General features: G+C 42.7%; 1 protein-coding gene across 1 annotated transcript in view; it reads left to right on the top strand.

The window, feature by feature from the left end:
* Nucleotides 1-20,268, top strand: part of LPAR1 (lysophosphatidic acid receptor 1) — a 78,034-nt gene that overhangs the window by 34,850 nt on the left and 22,916 nt on the right. Inside the window, exon 4 of the mRNA XM_075136304.1 lies at nt 1,135-1,882. Within this exon, the coding sequence (XP_074992405.1) occupies nt 1,135-1,882 (748 nt within the window). The remainder of the gene's footprint in view (nt 1-1,134; nt 1,883-20,268) is intronic.

The raw sequence follows: 20,268 nt of genomic DNA, 5'->3' as shown, positions 1-20,268 counted from the left end.
TTACATCCTCGTTGTCAAGCCATGCTAAACAAGGAGCCAGTATGTTATTCAGAGGGGTTTCTTTTTCTATAGTTTGCCTTTTGGGAATTGCACCTTGAGTAATTGGCTATAACTGAGGAAGGAAACTCACTAAGAATTTTCTTATTAGCCAACAGTTTTATGCAAAGCTTCTACATACTGGTGGAGTATGGGGCTTGTTTGTTGCACCCGTAGCTGTGCTTAGCTGAGTATTCTGCAAGGAAAATTAATCATGTATTCCCTGACATAGCCATAACAATACTTAATGCAAGAAATAAGGTTTGATGCTTGTAACACTAGCTAAGTCAAATATTGCTTTTCTGATTTCTTGTCTCACTCCTTCTATTTCAAATTGGAATAAGCCAGTTCAGATGAATTATACTTAAAAGTATGGTGTATTTCAAACCCTGTTTAGAAATACGGCTGATGGAAAAAGAAGAATGCTCATAGAAATACAGTGGCATGCTTCTTTTATTGTTTATAAATGCACTTCATGCCTTACGGACGGACACAGCCCCTGGCCCTGGCAATTCACAGTCTTGGAGCATATTGACGATCTTGACTTAGGGTGTTCTTCCCAGTTTTTAAGACAGGACAAGAAGGAATGCCCCTGATGGAGACCTGAATGAGTCAAAGCCTGCTGGGAAATGTAATCCACTTTTCCTCCTCTTTGAGGAGCTCTTCTTTTAACACCACTACAGCTAAACAATAGTTTTATGCACTGATAAGTAAAAAAGGTGTCCTGTAACAGTTAACTTTTCTTAATTATGAATTGCATGCCCTTCTCTCTAAGTGAATTTTTCAGCAGGTCTGCTTGGCCAGAAGCTTGTTTGCTGTGCAATTTACAACTACGTCAGAAATCATGCTAGCTCCCAGAGCAGATGGAAGCGTTTCTGGTGGTTTCTAATCTGGTTGCTGTTACTAGACTCCTCAGCGCAATTGTGGCGAGTTGTGGAATGCCATTTGGTCTGAAAAAATAAATTTTTGTTCTGAAGTGTGTTCCCTTCCTGTCCCCCTCCCTGCTCTCTGTGCATGTCTTGTCCATGGAGGCAATCATGTGTTTTCAGTTCTGATGTCATTTGGGTTTTTCTCTCTTTTTTTCCTCTCTTCTTTCAGTCCACAGCCATGAGCGAACCACAGTGCTACTACAATGAAACCATTGCCTTCTTTTATAACCGAAGTGGAAAATATCTAGCCACTGAATGGAACACTGTCAGCAAGCTTGTAATGGGACTGGGGATTACCGTCTGCATCTTCATAATGCTGGCTAACCTCTTGGTTATGGTGGCTATTTATGTCAACCGCCGATTCCACTTTCCTATTTATTACTTAATGGCCAACTTAGCCGCTGCGGACTTTTTTGCAGGGCTGGCCTACTTTTACTTAATGTTCAACACAGGACCCAACACTAGAAGATTGACTGTAAGCACCTGGCTTCTTCGTCAGGGTCTCATTGACACTAGCCTGACAGCCTCTGTGGCCAATTTGTTGGCCATTGCTATTGAGCGGCACATTACAGTTTTCCGAATGCAGCTACATACTCGGATGAGCAACCGGCGAGTGGTGGTCGTAATTGTTGTTATCTGGACTATGGCCATCGTCATGGGCGCCATACCAAGTGTCGGATGGAACTGTATTTGTGATATCACTCACTGCTCCAACATGGCACCGCTTTATAGTGACTCCTACCTGGTCTTCTGGGCTATTTTCAACCTGGTCACTTTTGTGGTCATGGTGGTCCTATATGCTCATATCTTTGGGTACGTCCGCCAAAGGACTATGAGAATGTCCAGACACAGTTCTGGACCCCGCAGGAATCGGGACACCATGATGAGCCTCCTGAAGACTGTGGTCATTGTGCTTGGTAAGTGCTTACTTTGCCTCCCCTGTTTTCCCCACTCTGTTTCTTATCAGGTGATTTCAGTAATGCATGTCCAGCTTCTGGGAGGTTGGCAGCATTTGGGAGACACTAGAAGAGGTGGGGACGATAAGAACCCCCAGCATTCATTACTGTGTTGAGACTATCAAGCTTAGTTATGGAAATGGGTATCAGAGACTTGGTCACTCAGCGCTTAACATGAAACTGATGAAAATCCAGGACTTCCAGATGTAAGGTGGTGGTTTTTTGCAGCAATGCAGGTTTAAAACATGTTGTAGCAGCCTATCCTGTGCAGTGTTCGCCCTTTTGCCTTTGAAGATGCCAAATGGCTGCAACCTTAAAATAGTACAGGGAAGGTTCAGTCTTCCACTGAAGTATGTCTTGTCTTCTTTTTGCCACTCAAAGGGTGTTGTGTGTATTCAGGCAGTGTTCCTATGTCTGGAAAACAATGAGGGGTTAGACTTTGCGTGTTAAGTAGGACTGCATGTACAGCTCGCTCAGGTCTATAACGTTCGGCACATCTGAGCATCTGCCAATTTGCTAATACAGAAAAGTCGCATCTGAGGCACTGGTGTGCTTTAGCACACTGCTCAGGAGGTGCCTAAGCATCAGGGCTTGGAAAACAGGGAAACATGAGGCAAATATCATGACACACTTTGGAGTCAGAACTTTCCTGTCTTTTCGTGGATGGCTGTATTTGGTTTTTGCCTGGGGCTCTCAGTTTCCTTATGCAAAAGCATAGCCTGGATACTGGGTACCATTCCCTGGTGATTTTCCTTGCAGTTTGTTCTGCTCTTTGTTGCTGCAGATGACAGTGAGCTGCAGGCAGGCAGGAATGATGCCAGTTGTCTCCTTGTCCCAACCTGTGTTTCCACCCATGAGGTCCTCCAGCACAGTACCCAGTCTCTTGGGATCCTAGTACCCTGTCGCATTGTGAAGTTGCCCTAGTAGTCCATAAATGCAACTGTACACAGTCTGCGGAGCCCAAAACTTAGCCCCAGTTCATGCTCTGACATCCTGATTTCCACGGCTTTACACCGTGGCTTGTGCTTTCGAGCAGTTACTGTCTGCACAAAGGCAGCAGAATAGTTGTAGAGATTTGATATGAGTCACTGTGTCAACCACATGTTAGTTTAAGAATGTACGTTTTGCTCTCTGACCTAGCGATAGCTCTGTAACCAGAATATGAACTGTGTAGTTGACTAACCTGTTCAGCCATTGATAAGTCATATTCCTACACGTCCTGCTTTTCTCTTCAGGGAAAGAATCTCTAGGAGTTTTGTGAGGGAGGCTGTAGTGGTGGGTAAAACTTCTCCTGACTGCCTGGTGGTTCGGAAATCTGTCCCTCCCCACCTCTATGATCCTCCTCGCAGAAGCCAAGAGGTTAAGAACACAAAGAAAATTCAGGTTTTGTAGTCGTCTTCTTAGGAAATAGATCCTTGTTTTCCCTCCTGAATGAATTGCTGTTCATACAGCAGTGGAGCATTTCCTGTGAGATGAAAGACTGGCTCAGACTTAAATTAAAAAAAAAAAAAAAAGTGGGAAATAGTCAGTGCTTATACCGGTGCAATGCAGAGTTGTAGGAATAAATAAACAGTCACTGAATAAATAGCACATGGCAGCTAATCCCAAGCATGTATGGGACTAGAGGTACGTATGCAGCTGCAAGGGTAGGTAGTGACTGCAACCTCCTCCATTTTCCTATGAGCAGAGATCACAGGGAAGATGTACAGGCCACCCAGTGTGGCCACAACAGTAGAGGTGTACAAGGAACATAAAGTAGCCCTTTTTTTCCCCCCTAATAAGTACCTTATTTTTTATAGGTACAGTGGAACCACTCCAGAGGTTAAGTAGCATTAGCCAAACTGAAGGTGACCCAAGTTTACCTGCTGACGTAGTTCAGTAATATCTCTGATTCCTCACTGGGGCTCTTTGGAGTAAGATTTTTCAGGACTGCAGGTAGCACATGTTGAAGTTTTCTTCAAAATTCAAACAGGCCCTTATTTCTTGTTACTGGTGCAGTTAAATTCATTCAGTGTTATGCACACATTCTGCTTTAGCACCTTTTCTAATCTGCATAAAACACCATTTACAGAGAGAGGTAATGTATTATTTTATTAAATCTGTTTGAAGAAAACAAAGGCAATCCCAGGTTGTGACACTATTCATCCTGTATTTGGATCTCCCACTTCAGTATTATGTTGAAAAGGTTTTTTTTTTTCCAAAGCAGTGTGGTTTCTTTGGTTGGAGGAGGTCAGTCACAGGGCTATATTGTAAAGAAGCAGCAACACTTTCACCTCCCTATCACCAGTGAGACACAGTTGCAAGATAAAAATGGCTCAGAAACAGCTGTGGAGTTGGTGTTTTAAAAAAATAATTTTAAAAAAAACAGCCTGAAGCCAAGAATCAGGCATGGGGGCAACCACCGAGACTTTTGGGAGGTAAAATGTTCGTATATCAGGGTGTTAAGCAGACTGCTAGCTGAACCATGAGAAAGGTTCATTAGTTGCCATCAGCTGCTGAGTGCCGCCCCATATTGCTGAATTTGCACTTCCAGTGGAGAATTGTTTTGTGCTTCTACAGAAAAAAGCTAAGCATTGCTTCGAAGCGCTGGTTAGGCGATGTCTCAGTTTGGAGTAGACGGCACGGTCAGCCTGCTGATCAGGCGGGCGTCCTGGTCCTCTGGCACTGCTTGCAGACTGCTTGCAAGTCTGGCTTAAAATTTTCACAAGCAGAAGATTTAATTTCAAGTGCTGTGCTTCCCAAGTGCCTTCTTGCACAGGTAGTCAATGCATAGTGCTGCAAGTTTATCTGCTTAGCTTTGGGAAAGGCAGAAAAGGTGCGTGTCTTAGACTGCCTGGAGCAACTTGCTGAACGCTTATCTCATGCTATCTGGCTTTTTCTGCATCAGTGAACCTCAATAACACAGAGGAAGAGACCCCCTGCCTTTCTTAATGGTGCAGATCAGTGTAATACATTGCTGTTTGAGGCAGAAACCAACTTTTTGCTGGAGGTGGAGAGGGGAAGGGAAGCGTTTCAGTTTATTCTTAAGATCCTTCTCCCTCCCCTCCTGCTCCACAGCTGTGATGAAGGGACCTGGTGTGTGTCAGCCCACTCACCCAGGAGGAGGCAGTTCATTCTGGAGGAGAGGGAGGGTACCTTGGGAACCAAGGGAAAACAGAGCTGGGAGTCTGAGTAAACCTATGAGCATTGGCAGAGGAAGACAAACCAGTCCTCATCTTAGGATCTTTGTTACAATGCTGCTCAGCTCCTTGTGATTTGGGCAGCAATGAACAGTTCGTTTGACTTTTAAACTTCCACAAACGGGTCTTCCTGAAGTCGTCCTGCTGGCTGTACTCCCAGGCAGAGCCTCGCTGCTGCAGGCAGAAGATCATCTTTTCCCCTGTCCCCATCCACGCTAGGTTTTGGGGGACAGGAGGGGGAGGGAATTAACACAAGAGCTTCTTGTTTGTTAGCTGCCTAACACCGCCTGCCCTCCTCGCGCCTTGCTGCCTTGCTCCAAGAGGAGCAGAGCTGCCCCGAAGGGGGTCAGTCCTGCCGGCGGCGATGCTGTCAGCATGTGCGGGGCGGACGCCAGCCGCCTCTGACAAGAGGGTGATTGTGTGGGGAGGGCTACGGCCGCTTGACGCGCTGGCTGGAGCGGTCGGGATCTGGCACACTGCGTCATCCCAGAGCTGGTGGGATGCTGAGTCCTAGGAACAAGTCAAAAGCAGAGAACAGATTTTTTTTTTTTATTTTCCCTTCCCTTTTCATGCCCTTTTGTTTTTTTTTCCTTGAGTAAAATATTTTAAACAGAAGGAAGTGATTTCATAGTTGAGCCCTTTTTTCTTTTAACAAGGCTGCTTTTGAAATCTTTCGAAAGTAAGAAGGAACATAAAGCTCTTTCTCTAGAGCATGCCTTTCCTTTGCGCCAGAGCTAAGGCAGGACTGATCTGTGTACTGCACAGAGCCATAAAATTGGGTCTGGTTTGGCTTGCAGCTCAATGACACTTTGCCTTTCACCACCACCAAGTGTTACATTTAAATGAGCAATCAAGGGAACAGGCAGAAACCTAGCGGATACAACAGCTGAAAGTTGGCATCCTCTCTTCCATCCTCCACACTTTCTTATCTTATGTTTAAGGACAAAGCTAAACTGTTTTTCTGGTGGAGGTCATAGTTAGACTCTGAATGCATTTGGCCCAGCCAAATGCAGGTTTGGCCCAAAAGTGGATGACAATATCTAGCTACTGTTTTAAGAAGCGGTGAAAGCACTGAAAAAGGATTTCCGAGCTCAGGGCTGAAAAAACTAGCTCTGCTCTGGATTTCCATGGCCTGGAAAAAGTCATGAAAGGCTAGGGTCTTTTAGGTGTTCTTAGATACCTGCATTTGTAGATAACTACCGGCTTAGATCATTGCTGTTGGAAAGTTAGCCTGTATATTCTCCTGCCTAATGCTGATTAAACACCCATCCTTAATTTGTCAGCTCTTGTTTTTACAATGTGGATAACTCTTCCCTATACCTCCACACACATCTTTGGGCATTCTTCTCTACTTAGAAGTTAGACTGTGAGATTATGATACTGAGGTTGTATAACTAAATTTTAAATAGTAATAGCAACAACCCTTCTGGCGCATATTTTATCAATTCTGCCAGTTAGCCTTCTGTGTTGGGTGAGTTCTCAATGGGGTTTGGCCAAAATTAGGCATGCCTGTTGAGCCAAGCACCACAGCTTGCCCCCAGGATGTAGGGAGAGCAAACAATGAATTAATATTGCTTACCCTTTATGTTCCTGGGAACTAAAAAGACACTTAAGCCTTTCCTGCCTGTAAGACCATCCACTTTGTTTGGAGGAATGTGGTTTATTCTGTAAGATTTGGGAAACTAATGTGGGCACTGATAAAAAAGTGAAGGTTCTTTTTGTATAAACTGTTTTGATTTAAAGGAGTCTCACTGTGTTTGAAGACAGTCCCTTACTTACTATAACGAAGCAATAAATGCAAGGAAAACATCTGGAAGTTCAGTATAAACATCTGGAAGGGTGGAACTGCTCAGCAACAGCTTTTTTCCCTGCCCTTTCTTTCTGCCACAGTTATGAAATGCAGGAGAGACTTATTTTTATACTTTTATAGCTTTTCTTTCACAACTAGGTACCAAATGGGGATGGAAAGCAGCAAATAACTATGGCAATGCATGTGAGCGTCAACATACGCTGTAGCCAGACAGTTAAACCAACTAAAGTGCATTATTGACAACTTTAACCTTTCTGGGTGATTGATTGATTGATATGCAGCATTTTATTCCAAGATCAAAAACATTAAGTTCTGTGGAGGCACATTTTTTAAAAGATGTTTTCAATATCTACGCTGTCTCTTCTGGCATGCAGTCTGCATCTTTTCCCGCTTCCTCCCCTCATGCGGTAAGAGCACTTGATTTTCAGCAGAAAATAAAAAGAGTGTGAAATAGTGCTACAACTGGAATGACAGCACCCTGTGTTTTGTCAGAGGCACGTCTTTATTTCCATACGCCTCATGCAGTGTCGGGTGGTTAACTGGCATGGCCTATCTTCATCAGCCCCTAAATCGTAAGGCTTTGACCTACCTAAGCCTTATTAACTATATTTCAGCAGTTACCAAGTAAGAGGTCCTGGGCCAAGATAAAGATGATCTTGTCTAGACAGAGCTTGGTTATGGCATCACTTGAACTTCGGCAGACCTTCCCTGCCCATGGAAAGTGACTCTGGTGGGCCAAAGCAGCCCTGGCCGTGCAATGCAACTGATAAGAGGATCTTTTGGAGAGGCCAGGGTTTAACTCTGAGCCTTGTGACTGGAAGATGACAACTTCACCTATCTACCTCCTCCCTGAGGAGTCCTGCTGGCGTGAAGAGAGCCAAGCTCTCCAGCAGCGTTTTCCCTGAGATGACTGAAAATGAGGATGTTGTCTTAGCTAGGAGATGTCCTTCCACCAGGTAGCGGTGGCCCCATTTGGAGGAGAGCAGCATCCAGATGTGTTTTTTCCTTGACGTTACTACATTTTCCGTAGAGAGCTGGGCTGGGCAGTGAGATCAGGCTGTGTTCAGATGAGAGCAGCACATTTCACAGCTTCTTCTCTGGAAGTGGGGGAGCGTGAAGCCATAAATACCGGGTTACCCTGTGGCCAGCACGGGGGACTCATTCAGAGTCACCAACCCTGCCTGACCCCTGCGTCACAGTAATGTCGCTTGTGTATTGATTTAGTCCTGACGGAAAAACAGGGCAATAAACTCTGGAACTGGCGCTGGCAATACGAGTCTGAGCATCAATGACTTTCTGTTCTAGCACACAGGGTGCAGTTATGTGCAGTCCCAGTGTTTTTAGATAAGTATATTTTAAAAGTGCATAAACTGTGAATTTAACCCACAGTCGAGTAAACTGGGAAATTGTGGCTGATGACCGTAGTCTAAATGGAGCGCTCCTCATAGGCTTTATAAGATTAATTCTTATTACCATTGTATGGAGAGGGAAGGTTTATAATAAGCGCTTTCAGAGCTGCAGTGTGACGGCAATACTTTGAAGCTGTATCATCAAATATTTGCATGAAGAATTTAATGAAGAATCTTCATTAAAATTATTCTATAAGTTGGTTTTTTTTTTAATAGCACACCTTCTCTTACAGGATTTTTGATGGCTTGGATTTCTTTCTCTTTTCTAAGTGAAAGTCCTTAAAAGTAGTTGTGATTGCTCCTTGGAAGCTTCCTTGGAGGAAAATAACACATATGGTTTGGGGTTGGGGTGGCTTCCAGGGCTTGCTGTTACTACGTATAATGTATTATCTTCCCCCCACCCCCCTGCCCACGCATCCTAATGACATTTTGGTATTAATTTAAAAAAAAAAAAGTGTATATTCAGCTTGCAAGTAGGTGAAGCAGAATGGAGGTCTTCATATTATTGCTTATACTTGTTAGAAGATTTCATTGTGAAATCATTCAGATTTAATAACAAAAAATAGAATTTTCATTATGTCTGTTATCCATAACGACTGGACTAATATGTTTATGTTCGTACATCTAAATGTCCATATTCTTATTTTCTTGATAAATACAGCTTGGTTAGTTACTATATTAGACAGATCTAGCACTGTTTTATAAAAGGAAGACAAATTTTTGCAAAGAACTATTAAAAAACGGTTAGTTAAATTTCATCAGCAAAATAGGTTTCTGTTTTCAGTTAAAGTAATGGAGGCATGAAAACTTCCTAAGGATCTAAGCTGTAATCTGTATGTAATTATACAGTGATTGGAGTGTGTCTTAAATTTAAGACCCTTTCGACTTGCATAGGATGTTTCTCGCTTGCTTGTTTTTTTCATGCTGCTAGTAAAAGCAATACTATGTGTGCTCTCTGACTCTTAATCTGTCTCACTAAATCTCACTCACTGATCATTTTTATTGTCACCTATAGTGTGCAAATTAATTCCAGTTGATTTTTTTGAATTTTGTCTAGTAGCCCCAAACCAAATCTCTTCCCAGTACTGCTTGGCTGGCAAGGATATTGAAAGGAAAAAGAATAAGGAAGCAAAGCATCTGGAAATTACACTGTGGTCAGTTCATGTGTGTGATAAACTTCATAGGTAGCTTTCTTTTTCAAAACAAGCCCATGCAAGCTCTCCTTGCTGAAGCAGAAGTTATTGGTGCCTTGGATCCAGGCGGCTCTTTCTCTGAACCCGGAGCCTGGTCGGGTGTGTTCAGAGTCTCATTACAAATGTTTTGCTTAATTTCTTCACTGACTCTCCCAATTAAATTTATTGCATCCCCAGCTAAAGCTGATACGTCCCTGGTAACTGACTTTTCTCTAAAGTATTCCAGCTATCCCTGTGTAATTCATTGCTTCACCCTGGGGAAACCATTTGGAAGTTTCCCCCTTCTTTCCCCCTTTAGTTAAGAATAAATATTATTTATTTTCATTTAGGATCCTTTGAAACTGTGCTTTGAGGAACTTCCATCATTTCCCAAAGCAGGAATGTGGGTTTATTTTATTTTATTTTTGAAAGGGGAAAATCCCTCTAGTAAATCTGTTCCTTTACATATGATGGAAATGAGGCCTTGTTTAATAGAAGTCTTTACCCTGACTTCAGTATAATTTATTACTTTTTCAGGGAAGAAATAAATTTAAAGGGCAAAAGAAAGCTCTCTGCATTCTTCCAAGAATGGCCAGAGAGGGATAAACCTTGAGTAGTTCTCAGTTTGTACTCATGTTCAGCTTTTGATTTAAAAAAGAAAAAAAAAATTATAATTGTATAATTGCTTGCATAGATTGTCTTTTCTTTCCAAAAGGCTTCTAAAAATGCATTGCAATGGCAAAAGTAGGTATTCTTCTCAACAAGGCCAAGGGAATTGGTTTTTATTTTTCTTTATGGATAATAGGATTTGGAAATCATACCCTTACCTCCAAGCAATAGAATCCAACCTTTTCTGTCGGATCTAGGTGAAATAACAAACTGCTGGTGAAGGAGTGAAATTCAGTTAGTGAAAATCCACAGTAAACCAAAATTAATTAGTACCATATCTCGCTCTGCTGTCTGATTCCACTTAGCAGTGCTACATCCATGAGTTAAGTACTCATCAACCTGGGCTTCTCCAAAATAGTGGAGATAGGCACATGTGAGACGTTTGCTCTAACTCAGAGGTCTTGTAAACTTTGAGAAAAGATGAAGGCTCAGGGTAGAAATTGTTACCAAGAAAAAAATTTGAAAATCAGCGTGTGCAGGAAGACTTGCATGTAAAATGTCACATATGATCAAGAGCTACTGATCTCAGGCTTTTTGAGCTGAATTTTTTGGAACCGAAGATGGGAATCCGTTCTTTAGAAGAGGCAACAGTAATGCTTTTACAAAATGGCTCCTTGCAAGATAACATTTTTGTCCTCTAGAAAGCACATAATTGCATGGGGAGTTTGGTTCTACATGTTTTGCTTAATTTCTTCACTGACCCTCTGGGTTAAATTTCTTGCATCCTCAGCTAAAACTGATACATCCTTGGTGACTGTTAAAGCAAAGCATTTGCCCTCTGGAAGATCTGGGGTAATGTCCATGTCCAGCCGCTGGCTTGTGTTTTCATCTTTGAGATACCGTTTGTCCTTCCCGTGTTTCAGCGAAAACTGCTCAAATGCTAAGCCAAACTTAGAGCTAGACCTCAGCTTGAGAAACTACGCGAACAAAAACGCCAGCTGTTAACTTGTCCCATTGCAAAACTGCATTCAGTGAGGCACTGAACAATCATTTGTTTCCACCAGTGGAAAACATTGAGAACAAGAGACCGTTTTGTGGGAGAGGAGAAGTGGTGCTCCCTCTTGTGCGTTGCTTCATTGCACATGAGCAGCGTGAGTATTCCGGCTTGTCTGTTTTTCTGGGGTAATCATGAAAACAGATGAACAGAATTTTAAACCGCAAATTATTTTTGCCTTTATAGTTTCAATTAAACTATGGCTTTTAACATCAAAACATGAAGTTATTATGAGTGGAAAAGCTTGCTGAGACATCTGAGATGGTCAGTGGGGTGGGAAATGGTTGGCAGTGAGTGACAGCCTTCAGACAACAGCCTTTATGCCTCCCTCCTTCTAGTCTCAGCATGAAAAGTGTGTTCAAGGAAAAGGCTTCGTTTGTGCATTTTTTTAATAAATGTATTTTATTAAATAAATTAAAAAGAAATTTTAATAAATTTTACCTGAATGTGAAAGTAAAATGTGATTCTGAGCTCTTCTGGTTATGGCTTTATTAGCAGAACATCTTCCCATTTTCCTATTTCATACAGCTGGGGATGCTGTCGGTAAGCTCACAGGTGGACTGCTTCTTTTTTTTTTTCTTCTTTCTTTCGGTCAAAGGTCTTTTCTTCTTTTTCTTTTTTTTTTCCTTTGTTTTAACTTTTTTTTCAGCCCTTCCATGAGTAAGTTTCTGTCACACACTTACACATTTGATGCCTTTCTTTAAAGCTGAAAGCAAAAACAACAACAGAAAATCCCCATGCTTTCTGCAGTTCTCATTCAGGAAGGCTTTGTGCTACTCTTCCGCTTTGCTCAGCCTAAAAAAGTCTCTGAAGTTCACTCTCCTTGTATCCACATGGAGAAATGCTGATACTACTTTCAAGTGTGCTTCTTGGATGTGAGGCAGGTCCACTGGCGGACACATATGCTTTCCTATCAGTGCCTGGAGAGCAGGTAAAAGGACTCAGAGCTTGTATGGAAGGTCATGAGACTTCAGAAGCTATGACATCATTTGTTAAGTCTGAAGCATTTCTTTTCTGTGCTCAAGTGTTGTCCATCAGTCTGTGCTGCTTAATGAGGTACCGGAGCAAGGGGAACTACCATGAGTGAAAATACTTGGTTTCCAGGCCAGCAAACAGGAGGTGTTCGAACGCTCAGGGATGAGTGCTTTGAAGTTTGTGGGCAGGGTGACCTTAAGTTCTGCATTTGGGGAAGTGAGAACTTAGTCTGTAAAACTGTCCCAGACGTACCTGCCTGAGGGCTGGCCGTCTGCTGCTGCGGGCTGATGTTCGGAGAGCAGCCTCTGCGTGTTGCAGTAGGTTGAAATAGTAATTCCCTGATGTTAGCGCTAAAAGCCGATGAGGTTATTTAAAAAAGAAAAAAATCGTTCAGATAAGTTTGCGGGGAGTGAGAGAGAGCGCTTCTGTTGCATTTCTTTGTGTTGGAGTAAGAGCTATCTGCTTGGGTCTTTCTGCTTTGTTAAAGTACTTGGTATCCGAGTACGAATTTGCTAATATAACCATAGATACGCAAGTTAAGATTTTTGGAATATCTTCCTTCATGAAAGAAGTTGTCATCTGCTGAAGAAGAGGGAGGGAATTTCGCTGTTACAAGCAGGAAAAGCTGCCAAGCTCCTGCATTTATCTTCTTTTCATGGAAATTGTTTCCTCTGACCCTGGACTCAGTACCTTCCTTGTTCTCCTAAAAGCAGTTTTGGGAGCTGTTTCCCATCTTCTGATATTGATGTAACCTTAGAAAGAACTTGTTCTGACATATGGCATTGATAATTCTCGTCTCCCCTTGTTTGAAGTTGCTTTTAAGTGCCCACTTTTCACTTTTCTAGAAGTACGAGGAGTAATATAGAGATTAATTTTCCAAGCAGAAGCTGTGTATATAGAGAGAAGGAAAAAAAAGCTGTGTAAATCTATTGCGTATTTGTAGAATGGTTGCCGCTTTCTTCGGGTAAACAAACTAAAATTGAAAACTGTAGTTCATAAAAGGAAAACTGAAGGAAATTTTTTAAAATATATTAAATGGGTTCAGATATGTAACTGGATTTCCTTGCTGATGTGTTGGATTTTTTTTAAGTTGGTTACCTTCATTAATTATCAAAATAAACATATTTAATGAAGTATTTTCTACCGTAACGGCATCCTGCTTATATAAGAGAAGAGGGTGCAGTGGAAACTGTGCTCACTCTTCCCAACCTGGAGCGGTTGCAGTAACACCCCAAAACAGGCCGGGGTACCATGCCAGGGACCCAGCCTCGCCTGCCGGACGCCCGTGTGACACGGTGCCCCTCACAGCCCGCTGCTTCGGTGCTGATGCTATTGCACGTGCATTTCGGTTAGCTCCCACGAACTGGGAGGAAAAACTTCTACATCATTACAAAAAAAAAGTTTCATTTCAAACCTTGAACATATGAGGAGTGGGCTGTTTTTTTATTTACCTCTTCAATTGGCATGCAGAGTGAGGAGTGAAGAGTTTGGTGAATAACAGTATTAAAAAGTCAATCATGTTGTGCCTATTAATCAGCAGCTGGTGCTACAAGGTCTACTTTTGATAAAGGCGGGTTACAATTAAAAATCTACTAGCATAGCCATGAGTTTGGGTACGTACTTGAAGCAATGAGGTGTCTGCCTTCAGGTTACAACCGTTTAATGGGGAAATATGTTTCTTTCAATGCACAGTAAGAAACTGTCAACTTTAAGTGACGTGTAAAACAGCCCCTTGCTCTCAGTTACTTGGCAAAGGGGCTTCAAAGAGTCGCTTACCTCCAGGCTGTGAAGAGCCTCATGGATGGGGAAAGGCACAGGCTGCAGGAGTAAAGTCATGTCTTCTCTGCAGATAGAAATGCATAACAACTCCTGTCTGCTTGTACCACGCTGTAGAAAGCAGGGTGGGAGTGATGTGTGGGTGTTTCTAACCCCTGCTTGCACAGGTCAAAACAGAAATTTGTGATAGAAAAATAGTTTGTCTCGAGCTGGCAGACTGCAAAGCATGTCTGCTAGTGTTTGATGTTTAAAGCCGTGTCAGCAGGGCACACCACCATGTTCTGGTTCCTCCTCCGGAGGCAAATAGTGAAACAGAGTTCAGTGCTGACCAGTTCATTTTCCAGGAGATCCCTTGCTTTTGCTGTGCATGTGCCCAAGCAAAAAAAAAAAAAAGGTAAGGATTGCATGGAAGCCAAAGAATATGAAGGCTGGGACTGCCCCTCTACCCTATAAAAAGTAGTGCATTTTTAGTTTCCAGTGGGTGATTTCTGAAATCACGTCAATGCAGAGAGATGGTTGGCTCTTTAGTTTCTGAATCAGAAGCCTCTGCTCTATCTGGGTTTCCTACTGACGTTACCCAGTCTCCCCTCCCCAGCAGCTCTCTCCTTTACATGCTGCTGCACACAAAAGCAACTGCTGCGTATTTCTTGGAATTCTCATTTGAACTACCTTTTGAGTTCCCAAACACGTATTCACAGTTTGCAACTTCAAAACTTTGCCCTTTCTGCTCCCTGGAGGAGTGGCAGAGTGCGTCAGAGGAGACCACAAGCTATGGTTCTACCTTAAGGCAAGAGGTGAACGTAGTATCTTGTGGTCCTACTGACCTCCTCAGGTATTTCAGTCTCATCCTCCATGTGAGATTGAGAAATTCTATCTTCTCTTCTACCTGTGAAGAAGATGGAGAGGTCATGATCTCCATTTAAATAGTTCAGAGTTAAGCCCCCATTTTTGTACCTCCTGCTTCACTTCAAGCATATGATTTGTCAGCTAGATATGGAGCATTTTCATATAACTTCAAAATAGCAAAAGGCTTGCTTGGTCAGCTACTCCTCTGCTGTTGGCTCTTGAGCATGTGCTGTAGTAAAGCCACAATCTCCATTTGGTAACTAAACTAGCCGCAAATGAAACTTTTGAGTTACTTCAGTTGCAGGCGTTGAGTGTTGAAAGCAGAAAGCGGTTTGCATTGAGATGGATGTACCTTTCAGGGCCATGGAAGATACTTTTTGAAGAAGGTCTTCAACCTGACTTGCCAGAAATCACCTGAAATGTAGGTTGTGCTGCTAGAAGCCACACAGATGCCAGTGGGTTACCAAAAGGGTTTCCCATGTTAATGTGCAGGATTAATGTGGTGGGGTGGTGCACAAGCTTTAAAGGCTGAAAAAAAAACAACTATAAGGTTTATAGTAACAGGAAGGAAAGACTTTTAATCAGGAAAGATGAATAGGTAAGTTGGTTGAATTTTAATTTGTGTTGTATTTTGTTTCAGAGATTGACTACCCATGAAGCATGCAGTTGCAAGCATGTGGGTTTTTTTTCCCCTGTATGCTGGTTCATACCAAGTGGCATTTAGGAAACTGAAAAATCATTTCCCAAGAAAATGTGCTGACTAAAATTATTGTTCTGAAGCCGACGAGTCAGTAATTGATACTAGAGAAAAGGAGTTAACTCTCACTGTTAGGTGAGAGTAGAAGAGATGCAGTACCTTTGTCACTGAAGCTGATGCAGTGTGTACGTTGTGAAATACAGAAGAAATTGGCATTTCTGATAATGCTTGGCATAGCTTCTGGAGCTTGTGTGAGTGCTCCATGAAGATTTATTAATTTATTTCAACAAAGCTTCTTTTGGAAGTATCTCTTGTAGTATACAGTAGTGGAATGTATTGATTGTTCCTTAAAGAGATCACCATTTTTTTTTAATTACTATTTCAGTGTATGTGCTTGTTAGGTAACACAGCGAAATGGGAAATGACGCAAATTGGCTTTTCGCTTGCTCTGCTTTTGCTCTGGTGCCAGAATATAGGGTGATCTGCAGGATTTAACTCTGAAGACATGAAGATATGGAGGTTTCTTCCTTTTTCTTTCTCAGGCACACTACGGCCTTAATGAGATCTCTGTTGAAAAAGCCTGTCAGCCCCAGGTGAGGAGAGAAGGTGCAGGCTCCCGGAGAGAGCTGTTAGTCCGGCAGCTGCCTCTTGTCCCTCCTCCCTAGGTTTCGGCAGGGGCTCCTTCCTGCACTGTTCCCATCCCCAGGCAGGCTGCTCGCCTCCGCACTGCAGGGACAGGAGGTGCATGAAATGGCCACCTGCAAAAACTCCCTCTCCTGCTTGGCCCCTCGACATCGTTCTGTTGGACATCATGTCCCTGTTATGCATTTTTGCATTTTGCAACCCTTTTCCCAGAAAGCCCTAGCCCCGGGTAGAAGCAGTGTTGTGGGACATAGGCATAGGGGTGCTGGGCGCCGAGGGATCTTCATTTGCTGCTTGCTTTCTGCCTTGTGGACGGGCTTTGCCTTCCAAGTGCATTTGGATTTACTCTCTTTCAACAAGGAAAGAGTAATATCAGAGTCTGTTTTAGCTTAATGTCCTTCTATGGTTGTCACACCAAAAAAAAAAAGGTGAAGGGAATGCATATTGATTAATAGGCTGTATGGCTTCTGTAGAGCATGGGGATTAAAAATGGTCCTTCACTGATGATAATCAGCATTTAATCCTTGGCTGTTCAGCCAGTGGTCAGCATGAAATGAGTTGTGCTGGTTTCTGTCCTTCCAGCAGGAAAGCTTGGCTTGGTTCAGTCTGGAGTGAGGAGGGGTCAATTTAAAATAAACAGACGAAGCAAACTAATTAACTGGAAATAATTAACGTAGCATTCTTTAGATTAACACTTCAGCTTTCAGTCTATTAATCCATCAGATACACAAGTGCTGCATTCACCGTGTGCTGCTGTGTGGTGGTGTTAAAGAGCAGAAGGCTTTCAGATACCAGCGCTGCCGTGCTTGCCCCACCAAGCAGCCGTGAGAGGTGAGCATAAAGCCATATGCACTCTAGAAATGTGACCTTTTAAGCACATGCCAGAGAACACAGTAGTGATTGATGCTGTTTCCCGTGAGGTTTTCCATTTATTTAAATTTGTTTGATTCTATTCTTCACCGGCCCTCCCTGTCCCCTCCCTCTGTTCCCATCTCTCCGTTCCCTTTCTTTCTTTATAACTTTTTATATATATATATATATATATAACTTTCTATATAACTTTATAACTTTATAATCTCTGTGGCCTTGCCCCCCTTCTGGCAGGCGGGAGCAGCACCCCTAGAGCCAGCCCAGCCGCCGGGACGGTACGTGGGAGCGTGAGCTGTGGGAGGATGTTGCGGGGCCACCACAGCCCGGACCGTCCCAGGCTGGGCTGCCGGGCTCTCCTGGCTCGTGGCATGGCAGAGAAAAGCGATTCCAGGCCTATTTCCAGAAAACAAAGTGTTCTCACCTTCCTGCAAACCGTTGTCGTAGGCATAAATATCCAGTGAATAGAGATTTACTCCTGGAAGAAGAGCAAATTATTTTTTTTCCCTGAGTTTTTGGAACCAGGATGTGAAATGGAAGAAGCATTTGTTGCATTTTTACCCTGCCAGTGGCAATACCATGTCTTTTCCAGTGTGCATTAAAAATAGATGTATTTAAACCCTAAGAGTTTCTAATCGAACTGTGTGTTATTGGTAACATGCATTGAGGATTTAACCTCTTACATTTCTTTTATGGATATGGATGTTGATTTTGCAAGCAAACATGATTTAATTAACAGAGAGCTCTTAATTCACAGTGCTTTTGCTGAATTGTTTAATTTTTTTTTTCTAGTTTTTTAAATGTTTCAGGTTTTTTTTGGTTTTGCTGAAATTGCCTGTTTCCTACCCTGCAGCCCATCTGCAAGTTGCTTACATACAGAAGAAATCCTGAATTCCCTAGCAACTTTGAGTTTCTAAGAATTAAAAATAAATAAATAAATAAAAATCCCCCATTAATTTTGGATATGGAACTTTAATTTTTTCCCTTGGAAGGTTTAGAAAATAATACAATTAAATAGTCACCATTGAGCCCTCTTGTTGATGTATCTCTCTGACTGAAGGAGAGAACTACCTCGGTGAGAGGAGTATGGAGTGCCTTGCCTGCAGAGCTGGGTAGGCAGGCGTTTGCTTCCCGGGTTCCCTGGCTGGGCAGGTCCAAGGGAGGGGGGCACAGGAGTGCAACAGAGCCCGCTGCCCTTGGCCACTGGCTGGCAAAGGTTATTTTACTGTTGCTGCTGAGATTTTGCAGGGGGGTGGTTGAGTTTCGTGCCTGGAGTAGCCCCTCTGGGTCCAGTGGAGCCCACAGACACCGAGCAGGGCTGGGGCAGGTCCTCCTGCACAGCAGTGGTTAGAGGTGCAAAGGATACAATTTTTTTTCCAGGCTCCCCAAAATTTTGCTTGTTCTAGGAAGACTATAACCCCTCGTCAGTGCTCTGGGAAACTCAACACCAAAAAGATACTTTTTTCCAAATTATTTTATTTTATTTTAACCCGGTTGCCACATACTTCCAATTCCTAAGCTCAGGACCTGATTGAGCACCAGTAATTGAAAAAGTAGATTGCACAGAGATAATGGCTGGTCAAGGCTTGATCCAGAAAGAAATTGTGTCTGTTTGTGTATTTCCTATCAGGAGAGATGATCAGCCACAGAAGTAGCAATTTTCCAGGATACAGTGCGTATGACAGTGCCTCAAATTTCTAACATCTCCTTCTCAGTTTAAAACAAAGGGAGAGAGCTGGATCCAGAGTTGGCTGAAGCACGAGTTCTGCATCTGGCTGTGTTAACACCAGGATTTCATTGCAAACGTTGGTGAAATCTTAGCAGGGACATGAACCAGATTTTAAAACCTGGCCTTGACCTTAAAAAAAACAGTGATGAAATGTATTAAAACTCTGAGTGTGATCCATTAATAAGCTTTGTAACTTATGCACTTCACTTTGAAAAAATATGCTTTTCTCCCAGAAGTTTTAAGAGTGGTCTCCTGCCTCAAGAGTTACCCTTGACTCATACAGTAGAGGGAATCTTGCAAAGTATCAGTTATGGGATGTCTCCATTGCATATTGCACTGTTGAGTGCAGATCTCCCAAAAATAACAAAAATGACTAAAGAAAGTATTATACTTGCCAGAGATTTTATTAGAGAAGCCTTGGCATCCTTCTTTTCATTTGAAATTTAAGTTCATTGCCTCTTTTTGCTGCTGTTGCTTTCAAACAAGAAAGAGAAATGTCTGCTGGATGCAGCAATTTCATTGAGCATCTCTTCAGATGTATGTAAGAAAGAAGAAACCGCAACAAACAAAAAAGTAAGGACGAGCAGAAGGCTTCTGGCACTGTTTTAGAGTTAAGTTTTTTGGTTTAAGTAAGTAGTCTTAGTACAGTGCATAGAAAAGGCACTAGTATCCTGATATAATTGCCTGTAAAGCTGCACATACGCGATTTTGCAGGCAGCATTTTGCAATAGAGTGATACGGTGGAGTTCTGCGTGTGCTGGAATCTGTGATAATATGAGATGCATGTCACCACATCTTGAAACCATCTCCTCCACTTCCGTGACATGGACTGACCACTTTCAAAAAAAAAAAAAGTCCACATGCTTGAAAGCTTGGAAGTATATTTTCTTTGTTTAAACACCTCTATCTTTCATGCCCCAGGAAAATAAAATGCAAAGTGCTTGGAAAAGACAGGCACGTTGCCAGCATTTTAAAGAGCTGTGAGAGAAGAGTTGCTAGACTAGTGATAGGTTCGGAAACTTCCTGAACCAGCCTGAGAGATATCGGTAACAGAAACATCTGGAAATATTTAATTATTTGGTAGCTTGCTTCACATATGTTCTTTAATTTAGATGGGGAGGACTTGTATTAGACTATTTTCATCATTTGAGATTAAAGGGCATGTATGCGTATTGCAGTTTGTGCCCTTGGTGTGAGGTTTTTCCAGGGGATCCCTCATTGCTGGGGCCGCAGCTGCCCTCTTCTTTGTGTCAGCGTCAGCTCTGGCTCCAGGACTTGCTTAGAGTTCACGAGCGCTGAAGAGCTGATAAACGTGCCTTTGGTCTGCACGTGATGCCTTGGCAGGAACTGCCTCCAGTTGTGTCCTGTCCCCAAGTTATTACTTTGAGAAAGTAATTACTTTGTTTGAGGAAAAAACCATTGGCGTAGGTGGTGGGTCTGCACTGGGAAGATGAGCCCTCAAATTCTGGTCGTAGCAGTTGCCTCTGAACTCCAACAGATGGCTGGGGTAGAGAGTTTGGTTTGGGGCTTGGGTCTGCCTCCGATGAACGAGCTTTTTGGCTCACTGGCAATGCCATGATGC

This window comes from Calonectris borealis, chromosome Z (assembly GCF_964195595.1).
Source record: "Calonectris borealis chromosome Z, bCalBor7.hap1.2, whole genome shotgun sequence".
Classification (NCBI taxonomy): Eukaryota; Metazoa; Chordata; class Aves; order Procellariiformes; family Procellariidae; genus Calonectris; species Calonectris borealis.
This window is presented reverse-complemented; position numbering and strand designations above follow the sequence as displayed.